The sequence below is a fragment of the Bubalus kerabau genome, chromosome 20 (assembly GCF_029407905.1).
Source record: "Bubalus kerabau isolate K-KA32 ecotype Philippines breed swamp buffalo chromosome 20, PCC_UOA_SB_1v2, whole genome shotgun sequence".
Lineage (NCBI taxonomy): Eukaryota > Metazoa > Chordata > Mammalia > Artiodactyla > Bovidae > Bubalus > Bubalus kerabau.
The window spans coordinates 33949757-33965630 of NC_073643.1; the positions used below are offsets into that span (position 1 = coordinate 33949757).

The following is a 15874-nucleotide window of genomic DNA, read 5'->3' on the forward strand; positions in this document are numbered from 1 at the left end:
AGGGGTTAATTTGTTTTTAACACTGATTATATGCAGCCTGGACCTCTTGGAAATGCCATTGGGCTTAGGACTTGGGCAGGACAAAAACCAGACAAACGAGTTGTCAGGAGACGTAGAAGAAAAACGTTAAAACTTTGATTTCTGATTCAGGATGTTTCCTGAATAGAGTTCAACAAAGGGGAAAAGTATGCTTCATATCACCCATCTCATTTGCATCGCAAAATTATCTGTTTACTCAATTACGGTCTGAGAACTTGTCTGATCAGTCCTCTGCTGGATGAATCAGGAAATACAGATGTCCACTGAGCACAGGCTCTAGCTGGAAAGACAAGACCAGCTCATGGGAGTCAGCGATTAGATATATACACACAGGCTGAGTTTGTATGTAATGGAATCATACCAAGCAACCTAAGACTTAAAACCGTAAATAGATGATGGCTGAGTTCTATGATAAAAACCATAAGTACACAAACGCTATCATTTAAGGAGAGATCACATAAAGTAGAGGCTAAAATCATGAATATTGGAGGAATGTATCCATTTAACAGCTATTTCTTGAGTGCCAGTTAATGCCTATTTCTTGAGTGCCAGTTAATGCCAGACATTGTTCTAGCTCCTGAGGATTCAGCCGTGAACATCACAGACCAGGTTCCTGCTCTCATGGAGTTTATGTTGCACTGATATATGGTCCTGCAGAACAGGTAAATAAACAGATAAATGAGAAAAGACCAGAACGTGAAGAACGTGAAACAGGAGGCCTGGATCAAGAAAAACTAGGGGGTAAGGGGAGTCAGTTTGAGGGTGAATCAGGATGGCTTCTGAAAGGTGACATATAGTAAAAAACAAGAACCAATTCTGCAAAAGTCAGGGAGGCCATTCCCAACTAAAGCCAGTGGAAAAACTCTCAGGTGAGAATAAGCTTGACTTTTTTTTTTAATTTTGAGGGTTTTTTAAATTTTTTATTTTTGAGAAAGAAAAACAAAGCCAGTTTGACTTGAATAGTTAGAGGAAAAGTGGTACAAGATAAGGTGGAGAGGGAGGTGGGGGTGGGTGTCAGAGAAGCTTGTTATCTTAGACTGAAAATCTCTGACGCTCAACTTTTCTCATCTGTACAGTGGACATAATAATAGCACCAAAATAACAAGTACTTTCTAGGGTACATATAATAGGGTCATGTGCATGCATGCATGCTAAGCCATGTCTGACTCTTGGCAACACTATGGACAGTAGCCCGCCAGGCTCCTCTGTTCATGGGATTCTCTAGGCGACAATACTGGAGTGGGGTGCCTTATCCTCCTGCAGGATATCTTCCCGACCCAGGGATCAAACCCGCCTGAAAGGCCCCGCAGTGGGGCCAAAGTATTTATTATATTAGGGCCTAGGCACACAATGAAAGGAAGCTATCATCCTGTTGTGTGTAGTCATGGCAGGCAGGTGTGCTCTGAAGGAGGCTACACAGGGCTTGGGTGGGAGCCCACACAGGAGTGAGGACAGGAAGACCTTCATTAGAGGGCAGAGGAAACAGGGCTCCAGGGAGGAGACATTTTGAGGGTCAATACATGGACATGGTCACGGCCCAGTGGGGAAGAAACTGGCCTGAGCGTGGATTAAGGTATAAGAAGGTCTAACTCAAAGGTGAGCCCTGAGAGTCACATAGATGGAGAAAGCACGCTGGGGCCATTGAAGATTGTTCTGCATGAAACTGACATGATGGATGACTGTGGTCTTGCAAATGTCCCAGGCTGCAAGGTTCCTGGTAGGCTGGGAAAAAGGGCTGGCAGGCATGGCAGGCTTTGGGGAATGCTCCAAGCTCAGGTGAGCATAACCAGAGGGGGCATAAATCAAGCGTTCAGACTAGGACCTTCTCTTCAGAAAGAGAGGTGTATATAATACGAATGACTTCCTTTCCCGACTTGGGCCACCTTCCACCTCATGTGCCTTGGGATGATCTCTTTTTAAATACTCTGTTGGAAGAATGTCTCACTTAAGTGCCTCCTCTAGCTATCTCCTTTGGTGAGAGAGGTCAGTGGTTATAGCCTTTCCAAGAAGCCTGGCTCCAAAATGCCCTTTGCATACTCCCCTGCAAGTGACAACAGAGTCTGTTTTTGAATTATGATCAGTTTGGAAGGTGTCTTCTGACTCTAGCTGTGTTTATTTTTGGAAGAAGTATGAGCTCGGCTTTTGGAGCGTGGAGGGGGAATTGGCCATTTCTACCTTTCTGGGGAACAAGTCTGGAAAATTGCTTCGTTGAAGGGTGTCTCCTTGGAATGTCTTGGTCACAGGCCTAGTTCTTTTTCTTTGTCTGGTAAATATTTTTGGAAAGTATTTTCTTTCAGCACTGCCCTTCCCCCCGCCCTCATAAAACCACTGAGTCGGATCCCTCCCAGGATGCTGAATGAATTGCATTTTCCAGCCTACATGCCACATCAGCTCTTTGCCTTCAGTGAACTTCTCCAAATGGAGTTAGGCAAAGCCGAGGGGACATTTTGTCAATGAAACTAGCCACTGTCTCTATCCTACTCCACGGGCCAGGAAGAGAAATGGAAAAATGGAGTTGTGAGCTTACATAATTAAAGTAGTGACGGTGACCAACAAAAACAAATTCGTGATCCTGTAAAAGGGAGGGTTAGAGTTCCTGAGCTCAGGCTGTGAGTGCCTTCTGGTGTTCGGTGTGCAGAGTGAGTCTTTTACCCCTAGAGGGCAGTCACGACCCTCCTAAGGCAGCACTCTGTTCCCCATAATGGTTCCCATCCCTTTCAACCCACTTAACTTTTTTTCCTTCCCTTGTTTGAAAGGATTTGCTAGATGAGCTTTCTTTATTATGAAATAATAAATAGGTTTCACAACACAACTGTGATTTTTGATCTCCGTTCCATCCAGTGGGCCTGAGATGATGGGCCTTTGACTGGTAAAATTCTAGCCTAAAAGGACAGTTGGTTCAAAGTGGCCTCAGTTCAGTTCGGTTCAGTCACTCAGTCATGTCCGACTCTTTGCAACCCCGTGGACTGCAGCATGCCAGGCCTCCCTGTCCATCACCAACTCCCGAAGTTTACTCTAACTCATGTCCATCGAGTCGGTGATGCCATCCAACCATCTCTGTCGTCCCCTTCTCCTCCCACCTTCAACCTTTCCCAGCATCAGGGGATGCTTTTCAAATGAGTCAGTTCTTTGCAACAGGTGGCCAAAGTATTGGAGTTTCAGCTTCTGCATCAGTCCTTCCGATGAACATTCAGGACTGATTTCCTTTAGGATGGACTGGTTGGATCTCCTTGCAGTCCAAGGGACTTCTTCTCCAACACCACAGTTCAAAAGCATCAATTCTTTGGTGCTCAGCTTTCTTTATAGTCCAATGCTCACATCCATACATGCCTACTGGAAAAACCATAGCTTTGACTAGACAGACCTTTGTTGGCAAAGTAATGTCTCTGCTTTTTAATATGCTGTCTAGGTTGGTCATAACTTTTCTTCCAAGGAGCAAGCGTCTTTTAATATCATGGCTGCAGTCACCATCTACAGTGATTTTGGAGACCCAAAAAATAAAATCTGTCCTTGTTTCCATTATTTCCTCATCTATTTGCCATGAAGTGATAGGACCAGATGCCAAGATCTTAGTTTTCTGAATGTTGATTTTTAAGCCAGCTTTTTCACTCTCCTCTTGAACTTTCATCAAGAGGCTCTTTAGTACTTCTTTGATTTCTGCCATAGGGGTGGTGTCATCGCCATATCTGAGGTTATTGATATTTCTCCTGGCAATCTTGATTCCACTTGTGCTTCATCCAGCCCAGTGTTTCTCATGATGGCTTCCCTGGTGGCTCAGAGGATAAAGCGTCTACCTGCAATGCAGGAGACTCAGGCTCGATCCCTGGGTTGGGAAGATCCCCTGGAGAAGGAAATGGCAACCCACTCCAGTATTCTTGCCTGGAGAATCCCATGGACAGAGGAGCCTGACGGGCTACGGTCCATGGGGTCGCAAAGAGTTGGACACGACTGAGCGACTTCACTTCACTTTCACTCTGCATATAAGTTAAATAAGCAGGGTGACAGTATACAGTCTTGACATACTCCTTTCCTGATTTGGAACCAGTCTGTCATTCCATGTCCAGTTCTAACTGTTGCTTCCTGACCTGCGTACAGATTTCTCAAGAAGCAGGTCAGGTGGTCTTTCAGAATTTTCCACAGTTTGTTGTGATCCACACAGTCAAAGGTTTTGGCGTAGTCAATAAAGCAGAAGTAGATGTTTTTCTGGAAGTCTCTTGGTTTTTTTAATGATCCAACAGATGTTGGCAATTTGATCTGTGGTTCCTCTGCCTTTTCTAAATCCAGCTTGAACATCTGAAAGTTCACAGTTCACATACTGTTGAAGCCTGGCTTGCAGAATTTTGAGCATTACATTGCTAGCGTGTGAGATGAGTGCAGTAGTGTGATAGTTTGAACATTCTTTGGCATTGCCTTTCTTTGGGATTGGAGTGAAAACTGATCTTTTCCAGACCCATGGCCACTGCTGAGTTTTCCAAATTTGCTGACATGCTGAGTGCAGCACTTTGAAAGCATCATCTTTTAGGATTTGAAATAGCTCAATTGAAATTCCATTACCTCTACTAGCTTTGTTCGTAGTGATGCTTCCTAAGGCCCACTTGACTTCACATTCTAGGATGTCTGGCTCTAGGTGAGTGATCACACCATCATGATTATCTGGGTCGTGAAGATCTTTTTTGTACAGTTCTTTTGTGTATTCTTGCCACCTCTTCTTAATATCTTCTGCTTCTGTTAGGTCCATGCCATTTCTGTCCTTTATTGTGCTCATCTTTGCATGAAATGTTGCCTTTGTATCTCTAATTTTCTTGACAAGATCTCTAGTCTTTCCCATTCTATTATTTTCCTCTATTTCTTTGCATTGATCTCTGAGGAAGGCTTTCTTATCTCTCCATGCTATTCTTTGGAACTCCGCATTCAAATGGGTATATCTTTCCTTTTCTCCTTTGCCTTTAGCTTCTCTTCTTTTCTCAGCTATTAGTAAGGCCTCCTCAGACAATCATTTTGCCTTTTTGCATTTCTTTTTCTTGGGGATGGTCTTGATCCCTGCCTCCTGTACAATGTCAGAATGAACCTCTGTCTATTGTTCTTCAGGTACTCTATCAGATCTAATCCCTTGGATCTATTTCTCACTTCCACTGTATAATCATAAGGGATTTGATTTAGGTCATACCTGAATGGTCTAGTAGTTTTCCCTACTTTCTTCAATTTCAGTCTGAATTGGGTAATAAGGAGTTCATGATCTGAGCCACAGTCAGCTCCCGGTCTTGTTTTTGCTGACTGTATAGAGCTTCTCCATCTTTGGCTGCAAAGAATATAATCAGTCTGATTTTGGTATTGACCATCTGGTGATGTCCATGTGTAGAGCCTTCTCTTGTGTTGTTGGAAGAGTATGTTTGCTATGAACTGTGTTCTCTTGGCAAAACTGTTAGCCTTTGCCTTTCTTTATTCTGTACTCCAAGGCCAAATTTGCCTGTTACTCCAGGTATTTTTTGACTTCCTACTTTTGCAATCCAGTCCCCTATAATGAAAAGGACATCTTTTTTGGGTGTTAGTTCTAGAAGGTCTTGTAGGTTTTCATAGAACTGTTCAACTTCAGCTTCTTCAGCATTACTGGTCGGGGCATAGACTTGGTTTACTGTGATATTGAATGGTTTGCCCTGGAAATGAACGGAGATCATTCTGTCATTTTTGAGATTGCATCCAAGTACTGCATTTCAGACTCTTTTGTTGACTATAATAACTACTCCATTTCTTCTAAGGGACTCTTGACACAGTAGTAGATATAATGGTCATCTGAGTTAAATTCACCCATTCCAGTCCATTTTAGTTTGTTGATTCCTAAAATGTTGATGTTCACTCTTGCCGTCTCCTGTTTGACCACTTCCAATTTGCCTTGATTCATGGACCTGACATTCCAGGTTCCTATGCAATATTGCTCTTTATCGCATCAGACTTTACTTCCATCACCAGTCACATCCACAACTGGGTATTGTTTTTACTTTGGCTCCATCTCTTCATTCTTTCTAGAGTTATTTCTCCACTGATCTCCAGTAGCATATTGGGCACCTGCCAACCTGGGGAGATCATCTTTCAGTGTCCTATCTTTTTGCCTTTTCATACTGTTCATGGGGTTCTCAGACAAGAATACTGAAGTGGTTTGCCATTCCCTTCTCCAGTGGACCACATTTTGTCAGAACTCTCCACTATGACTGGTCCATCTTGGGTGGCCCTACATGGCATGGCTCAGTTTCATTGACTGTGGTTCACGTCATCAGATTGGTTAGTTTTCTGTGATTGTGGTTTCAAAGTGGTCTACCACAGGTAATAGAGATGAAATATGTGGATTCAACTGTCTTTTTGAGGTATTGATTAGATCTGTCCCATTTGCTGATGGAAAAATTTGAGAAAAGCAGGTTATAAAGATAAAGTGTTTTTTGATCTCATTTTAGTCTCAGAGACTAGAAAGTAGCATGTTAACCTGAATCATGGGGCTTCCCAAGTGGCTCAATGGTGAAGAATCCACCTACAATGCAGGTAGACCAGGGTTGATCCCTGGGTTCAAAAGATCCCCAGGAGAAGGAAATGGCAACCCACTCCAATATTCTTGCCTAGAGAGTCCCATGGACAAAGGAACCTGGCAGGCTATACAGTCCATGTGGTTGAAAAAGCGCTGGACATGACTGTAGTGATTAACACACACACATACACACCTCAGTCCTTGTATAGTTTTTACCCACGAAAGCAGTAATTCTATGAATCTTCCCTTATGTCACTTATATCAGCAGATAAGATATATTTATCTTAATAATATTCCTTGAAGGAAAACTAGAGACAGTTATCAGAAGCCTCACCTAATAATTACAAAAATAAAGACACACTTTTTACCCTGTATTAAAACTTGTGATAAAATAAAAAAACAAAAAATAAAAACATAGTAAGTGACAAAATGAAGCTAAAAGTTATTAGGAAAGCTGATTCACTCCCCTAATCTCACTTTCTCCTGTATTCAAAGTCTGGGTTCAAATCCTAGCTCTGCTAATTTTCTTTGCAGACTTACTGTAAAATACAGTATTAATATTTTTTTCAAGTACCAAGTTGGTTGGCACTAAGTACTTGCTCAGTAAAAATTAGCGCTATTATTATCATCACTAGTATTATTCTTACCTCCATTTTCTAAATACTTATAATAAATACAGCTTAGAGTTTTCTGATTTTTAAAAAAACACTATTCAAAGACCAAAATAGGGTGGAAAATATCTCCTGAATCATTATCAGTTTTGTTATAATTTGACACTATATACACCACTGTCAGCATGAAGTTTTGCCTAAGCAAGCAAATGAAGTCTCTGCCCTCTGGGAATTTGTAATCTAACGTGGATCAACTAGTGGGAAAGTCATGTAAACAATCCCCAGCCACAGTGTCTTCCATCCCTCAGGTCACAATTTCAGGAGAATGTTTATGCCAATGAATTTAGTGAAGCCCTTGAATGAATCGTCAGATACATGGTTAAATAGTAGGAAGTCCATAATGTATACCCAAAAACAGCTCCCAGAGAGTATTTGACCCCATATTTTAATTTTTTAATTAATCTTTTCTTGATGTATAGGTGATTTACAATGTTATTTTAGTTTCCCGCTGTAAACAAAGTGAGTCAATATTACATACATATATATCTACTCGTTTTTAGATTCTCTTCCCTTATAGGTCATTACAGAGTATTGAATAGAGTTCCTTGTGCTATTCACTAGGTTCTTCTTAGTTATCTATTCTATATATACTAGTCTTGTTGTTCAGTCACTAAGTTGTGTCCAACTCTCTTTGCGACCCCATGGACTGCAGCAAGCCAGGCTTCCCTGTCCTTCACTATCTCCTGGAGTTTGTTCAAATTCATGTCCATTGGGTCAGTAATGCCATCCAACCATCTCATCCTCTGTTGCCCCCTTCTCCTCCTGCCCTCAATCTCTCCCAGCATCAAAGTCTTTTCCAGTGAATCGCCTCTTTGCATCAATTGGCCAAAGTATTGGAGTTTCAGCATCAGTCCTTCCAGTGAACATTCTGGGTTGACTTCTTTTAGGACTCACTGGTTTGATTTCCTTGAAATCCAAGGGACCCTCAAGAGTCTTCTTCAGCACCACAGTTGAAAAGCATCGATTCTTCAGCACTCAGCTTTCTTTATGGTCCAATTCTGACATCCATACATGACTACAGGAAAAATCATAGCTTTGATCAAACAGATCTTTGTTGGCAAAGTGATATATCTGCTTTTTAATGCTGTCTAGATTTGTCACAGCTTTTCTCCTAAGGAAAAACCGTCTTTTAATTTCATGCCTACAATCACCATCCTCAGTGATTTTGGAGCCCAGGAAAATAAAATCTGCCATTATTTCCATTTTTTTCTCCTCTATTTGCCATGAAGTGATGGTACCGGATGCCATGATCTTAGCTTTTTGAGTGCTGAATTGTAAGCCAGCTTTTTCACTCTCCTCTTTCACCTTCATCAAGAGGGTCTTTATTTCCTCTTCACTTTCTGCCATTAGGGTGGTGTCATCTGCATATCTGAGGTTCTTTATTTTTCTCCCAACAATCTTGATTCCAGCCCAGGCATTTCACATCATGTACTCATCATATAAGTTAAATAAACAGGATAAAAATATACAGCCTTGTCATATTCCTTTCTCAATTTGGAACCAGTCTGTTGTTCCATGTCCAGTTCTAACTGTTGCTTCTTGTCCTGCACACTAGTTTCTCATTAAATAGGTAAAGTAGTCTTGTAGTCCCATCTAAAAATTTTCTACAGTCTGTTGTGATCCACACAGTCAAAGACTTTCAAGGCTTTAGCATAGTCAATGAAGCAGAAGTAAATGCTTTTCTAAAATTCTCTTGCTTTTTCTATGATCCAGTGGATGTTGGCAATTTGATTTCTGGTTCCTCGGCCTTTTCTAAATCCAGCTTGTACATCTGGAAGTTCTCAGTTCACGTACTGTTGATGCCTAGCTTGAAGGATTTTGAACATTACCTCATTAGCATGTGAGATGAACGTGCTTATATGGTGGTTTGAACATTCTTTGGCACTGTCCTTCTTTGAAATTGGAATGAAAACTCATCTTTTCCAGTCCTGTGGCCATTACCAAGTTTTCCACGTTTGCTGGCATATTGAGTGCAGCACTTTAACAGCATCATCTTTTAGGGTTTTAATAGCTCAGTTGAAATTCCGTCACTTCCACTGGCTTTGTTCAGAGTGATGCTTCCTAAGGCCCACTTGACTTCACAGTCGAAGATATACTAGTGTGTCAACCCCATATTTCTTATAAAAGCTGTAGTATTGTTATCTGTGTTTGTCCTTTTTCATTAAAACAAAAGTTTTTCCCTTCTTGATTATCTAAAATATTTCAGATTTTGTAGTTAATAAAAATTTAGTTTTTACCTCAAAGGCAACCAGTGTTTTCAGTTTCTTGTTCATTTTATGATGCACTGAGTTATTGCTATAATATAAATACACATATGTCTAGGTATACTTTTTTTAATTAAAATAATGGCACTATATTATACTCATTATGCATCTTTCATTTTCACTTAACAGTGTATTTTAAAAATCATTCACGATAAGTTTGTAAAGACGCTTCTGACCTTTTGTGTGGCTGCATAGTATTTCATTGCTGTTTACATTCATTTTTTTTTAAACAATATCCTGTTGGATGCTTAGGTTGTTTCGAGGCTTTTTGCTGCTACAAACAGTGCTGCAGTAAGTGGCTTTATACATGGCCCATTTTCCACGTGTGATTTTATCCTGATTAACTCCCAGAAATGAAAATGCTGGTCCAGAGGCAGGTGCTCTTATAATCTTGATAGAAATTGCTCCGTTGACCCCATGACTGGTGGTAACAGGTTACACTCCTACCATCCACATGTGAGTGTAACTGTTACCCACAGCTCTGCCAGCACAGTGTTTCTTGAAACTTGCTCTGGCTTTCTGTGTAATCCTTTTTCCTTGTTTTACTCCTACAGGGGTCAGCAGAACTGGCTTCAGCTAGACCACCGAGTCCTTGACCACGATTTACCCAAGAAACCAGGCCCAACCATCTTATACTTCTCTGTGAGGTAGGTATCCAGAGACACGTCCACCATCCCCTTGGGTCTTTTTTTGTTTTTAAAAGAGAAAAAAACATTCTTGGTGATCAGAGATAAAGAATTTTAAAAAAGAAGAGACCTGTCAAAAAAAATATTATGTGAAAGAGATTTTCTGCTATCTTAGTCTGGGGAACGAGTTACCATAGATACGTGTAGAACTGTTTTCCTTTGAAAATGAAGGATAGACTCACCTTCCTTTAATTTTCAAAGGCTCTTGAATCTATGTGAAGCTAAAAAATATAAGTAATATATTTCAATATATAACCTGCTTTTGACTCAACATACTTCTAGATTTTTATAATTTGAAATATACAAACACTATTTTACATATTATGTATGTATGTTTTCTAGAGACTATGGAAATAATTGAATTTTATACAGTTTCACACCTTAATTGGAATAGACAATAAAATGCAAACAACTGCTCATGGAAAGAATTACCTTAATGCAGAAATCTACATTCTGATTTCCTGAAGAGAGACTGCTAGGAAGGAATCCTTGATTTGTTTTCTGAATTCTGCTTGGGCAGATCACTTAACCATACATATGGGCCTCAGTTATTTTCTCCTGACATGGATGTATTCCATTAAATCAGTAGTTTCTTAAAGTCAGCCAACGATGGAAATATTTTTTCACATTAAAGATAATAAAATGTTATAAAGAGTAATGCCCGTGTTCCTGTAGCCAGCTTAAGAAATAAAATGTTACCAGCTTTGCTGAGAACCCCTTCTTAGGTACTAGCCCCTTGCTACTATCCTGAATTTGATATATTTTCGTGATAAATTTGTTTTCTTGATCTGAAGCCAAATATGATAAAATAAGCTAAGGTAGAAGATTTCCCATAAATCTAAGTATGTTTTCATAAAGCTAGATCAACCTGAAGAATGGACCTGTATTCTGAGCTTATGTTATCTTTTGGATGTTGGACTATACTTGTTTTATGACATGTTGGTGGAGGCTTCATGTCTTTCTTTGGGGAGGAGGGTGGTTATACAATGATTGATTATCTGATACAATCATGTCAGTTTCCACAAACACTTTTTTTTAACCTCCTTATGCTCCATGCAATCCAGAAGTGTCATAATAAGGTGTCCTGATTATCCTACCTTTTTGTTTGTCTGTTTTTTAATATGAATTGATGGTGATTGAGGATGGAGGCTGCTCCTTATTCAGTAAATAAAGTATTGACAGCCCCCAGTTTGTTTTCTGCTTTTTACTCTGAAATCTGGTTTAGATTTTTTTTTTCCTTACCACCAGAAGTCACATTTTAAAACCCAGGAAGGAGGTAGCATAATGGTGATTTGTCCAGGATGTAGCCGGTATGAAAAAGTGCACAGAAATCCTAAAAAAAACAAAAATAGGAGTTTCCTGGAGTGTGATACGAGTGCTGTGTCCATGGAAATGGAGAAGAAAACAAACACAGACCAGCAGCAATAATAAAAAAATATATACATTAGTAATTAAGCAGGGGTCCAAGCATAGAAAAACTTTCATCTTGTATTGTGTAGGGGAAATGGCTCAACATAAATCAGCATCTTTTTTCACAAGGAATTTTATTATTACTGTAAACATTTCAAACTTCCTAAAAGTATAGAATGAAAAAGAAGACTTATTCTCCACCAGGCCTCTCCCTTGCTTTTTCCCCACTTTGCTCTCCTTCTTAGAGAAAAATAATGCTGATAAATTATTTGGTGATTTACTTTTTTTGTCCCCTAACCTGGAGATTTTTCCTTTGTTGTTGTTCAGTCACTAAGTCATGTCCAGCTCTTTGTGACCCCATGGACTGCAGCACACCAGGCTCCTCTGTCCTTCACCATCTCCTGGAGTTTGCTCAGACTCAAGTCCTTGAGCTGGTGATGCCATCCAACCATCTCATCGTCTGTTGCCCCCTTCTCATCCTGCCTTCAGTCTTTCCCAGCATCAGGGTCTTTTCCAGTGAGTCAGCTCTTCTCAGCAGGTGGCCGAAGTATTGGAGCTTCAGCTTCAGCAGATCTTTCCTTGGGTATATAAAAGTCTAATTTACTTCTTTGCACATCCATAATTTAGCTGTTCAGGCTCCTATTAAGCCTGTAGGCTGTTTCCAGTGATTTATTAAAATGTGCATTGCAGCTAACATCCCTGTACTTCCATCTCTGTGCACACATGTAGTGTTTCTGTAGCCTGACTACTCAGTGAGAGCTTTATGTCTTTGGAGAATTTAACAAGCACTAGTTCTTTGACCACTACTCTCTGATCTATTTTTTATCTCAAAATGCCAGGGGAGAAAGTTCAGTCTTCTCTTCTGAGCAGTCACTCATAAGGCAGCCCTGTCTTTCCAAAGCAGGTTCTGGGGAGTCAGAAGTCGCATACTGCCTGTTTGTGAGTTTCAGCCTTTATCTCACAAGTGTCCCATAATCACTTTGCCTTACTTTCACTTAACCACTCACATGTTTAAAAGCCCTTATCAGGTTTTTAATTATTCACTTAATTCTTCTTGCCAACTGTGCAGTGAGATCATAATAGTCTTTGTTATTATTCCAATTAAGGACTTGTTGTTACTTCAATTTAATTAAAGAAATGATAGAGCAAAAAGCATACACCAAGGAAATAAGTCAACTGACCGAGCTCAGTGAGTGGAGTACAGTTCTTCAGGGGTCTCTCAAATGGGATGATAGCCACCCCAGTGAAGTCACTGGCGTCTCGGAGGGTCTCTAGCCTCCTGAGTAAACAGGACCGCTGCTGATACTTACGTCCTAACAGACATCGCCACTACCCACCCCTGGTTGCCTGACGTGACAACAGATGTGAGTCACTAAAGAGTAGAAGCAAAGAGCATTTGATTGTATTTGGACACATAGTCACCATAGAAGCCTCTAGAAATACACATGATCTCTTGATTTCAAGGTCACTGCCTTTCCCATCAGCAGGTATGAGTCGCTTGCTCATGGACACTGAAGCACACACTTGCTGAGTGGTTAGTGCACACAAAAGAAGGAATCCCCACAGAAGCAATGTGTTATATGGATGTACATAACTGCTCTTTTCATTGCTAACAATTAAGAATATCCAAATGTAGGGGAGTTCCTTTGGTGCTTTCACTGCTGGGGCCCAGGTTCAATCCTTGATCAGGGAATTAAGATCTCACAGTGCAACAAAAATACATAAATAAAAAGATATCCAAATGCCAACAGTAAAGATAAATTCAGTAAGTTATGGCATTTTTACAGTGAACAAATGATCACTGTAATAGAAGCCATAAGATGAAAAGGTACATTGCATTTCAGAGCTTCCCCAGGAGGAGAAGGGCCACATATCTGAATCACTATAGGAAATGTTTTTAAGAGTCACCCCTCCAGTCCCCAAAACTTCCACTTTCCTGGCCCAAATTCTGATACTGTGTCCTGGAGATAGTGAGTGTGATCTTGGGCAAGTCGGTTGTGAATTAAAAAGAGATCAGGGGATACAAAATAACTTTGCAGAGTAATATGCAAATATAAGAGGGTTTTTTTTTTTTTCAAATTATAGTGTTTATGAAAAAGAAAAATACCATAAAGCTTTGCTCTGAAGAGGTTTCCTCTCTATTAAAATGTAGCATTAACCTTATGGCAGTCTCTGTGCCACATATTTGACCTGTGTCCCTTCACTGGGCTTCCCTGGTGGCTCAGTGATAAAGAATCTGCCTGCCAGTGTGGGAGATGGGGGTTCGATCCCTGGGTTGGGAAGATGCCCAGTAGTAGGAAATGGCGACCCACTCCAGTATTCTTGCCTGGAGAATCTCATGGAGCCTGGCACATTGCAAAGAGTCAAACACAACTTAGGGACCAAGCAACAACATCGTTTCACTGTTTCACTGCTTCCTGAGCTAAACACTTGCATCCTTCAGATTTACAGGGAAAGACTTTCTTCTGGTTAATATCTTCCAGGATGCAGGGAGCAGCTCAGAAACACATGTAGCTTCTGCATGGAGGGAAGAAAACATTTCAAGTGCAGGCACTTAGTTGTCCCTTGATGAATTTCAGAATTAAACCTTTGTCTTTGCTTTAGTTACAAAATCTCAGTGGTGGGTGCTAACCCTAGGTGTGACACATGTGTGTATTGACGCCCCATAATTTATGTATGCACCGTAATTCATTTAATCCATCCTCTGTTTTCCTGTGAGTCCAAACGCCCCCAGGCTGCCAAGGGACTCCTCCAGGCCTGGGTTGTTATCTGCAGCTGTAAATTATCTTCCACAAACACAAAGGCCTCTTTGGTAATGCAGCCCAGATGAAAGCATTTGAAAAGCTTGATAGTGAGCAAGCAGGCATTTTAAAATCAGAAGTGGGGAGGTTAGGGAGGGGATTGGGCGTGACCTCATTGGAAAAGCTCCCATCACCTCAGGGGAGGAGGTGGCTCTGGCTGGTACCACCCAGCTCCAGCAGAGCCAGGGTCTTGGGGTCTTTCCCCCTCCGCTTTGCATTTATCATACTGCCTCTTGCTCTTTTTTTTTTTTCTTTCTTTCTGTCTGGTCTTCCCGCTCTTCTTCCCCCTCTTTTTCTCCTCCTCTTTCCAAACCACCTTTGTGAGGTTCAGGAACTGTAAGTGACTTCTCAGAGGTACCAGTAAGTATTGTGTGTGACACTTGGAGCTGAGAATTGGCTGTGTGTGGAGAGTTCTGGTAGGAGATGTGGAGAAACACTGCTACCTTTCAGTCAAAGTTGCTGCAAACACAGTCTTTGAAAGACTTTCTTCAAGTCTTTTATCACCCCCTGGCCTGTTTCTGGAACATGTAGAAAGAGTTTAACTCAAGGAGGTATCATGACTACAACTCATGGATCCACATCATTCCAGTTGTTTGCTTGCTTGTTTTTTAAAAGGAAGACAAACATTTGGAATACAGCACAACAGGTAAAGATTCTGGTGAAGAAAGATTTATTGATAGAGAAAGATGCTCCCAACATATTCTGGGGAATAAAAGCAGACCACAGGATTGCACTTAAGTAAAAGATGTGAGTAGGAAAAAAATTAAAATATTAACAGTAATTAATCTCTGGGTAGGGTGATTTCCTCAAGGGAATCAACCCTGAAAATTCATTGTAAGAACTGATACTGAAGCGGAAACTCCAGTACTTTGGCCACCTGATTGGAAGAGCCGGCTCATTGGAAAAGACCCTGATGCTGGGAAAGATTGAGCACAAAAGAAGAAGGGGGCAGCAGAGGATGAGAGGGTTGGATAAGATCACAAACTCAATGGAGTTGGGCAAACTCCAGGAGATAGTGAAGGACAGGGAAACCTGGAATGCTGCAGCCCATGGGGTCACAAAGAGTCTGACACAACTTAGAGACTGAACAACAGAGAGTGATTATGGGAATGATTTTTTGCTTGTCTATTTATATATTCCTACGATAAACACATTAAGCAATTTTTAAAAAATGCAAGTGTGACGTGTAATAAAAGGAAGAAAAGTAAAGTGTTTGTGGCTGGATAGCCATGAGTTATTTTAGAGCTATCAAAGAGTAGGTGATTTACAGTAAGGAGAGGACAGGAAAGTTCATCTCTTCCCAGAGGAATGTGATTAAAAAGCACAGAGAAATAAAGGATTCCTTCTACCTTGGGCCCAACAGAGGTATTTGAGGCAGATGTGTGAGTCAGCCAGACCTCTTTGCCCACCACCACACGCCAATCTGAATGTTATCCCAGAACCTGGGGAAAGCATCTGTCGGTTGCCTTAATATTGACTGTGACCTCCT

General features: G+C 40.9%; 1 protein-coding gene across 4 annotated transcripts in view; it reads left to right on the forward strand.

Annotated features, from left to right (window-relative positions):
* FRMD4B (FERM domain containing 4B) overlaps nt 1-15874 on the forward strand; it is a 193989-nt gene that overhangs the window by 63516 nt on the left and 114599 nt on the right. For all 4 annotated transcript variants that reach the window (XM_055557789.1, XM_055557788.1, XM_055557791.1 and 1 more), the window contains exon 4: nt 10043-10135. In XM_055557789.1, the coding sequence (XP_055413764.1) occupies nt 10043-10135 (93 nt within the window). The remainder of the gene's footprint in view (nt 1-10042; nt 10136-15874) is intronic.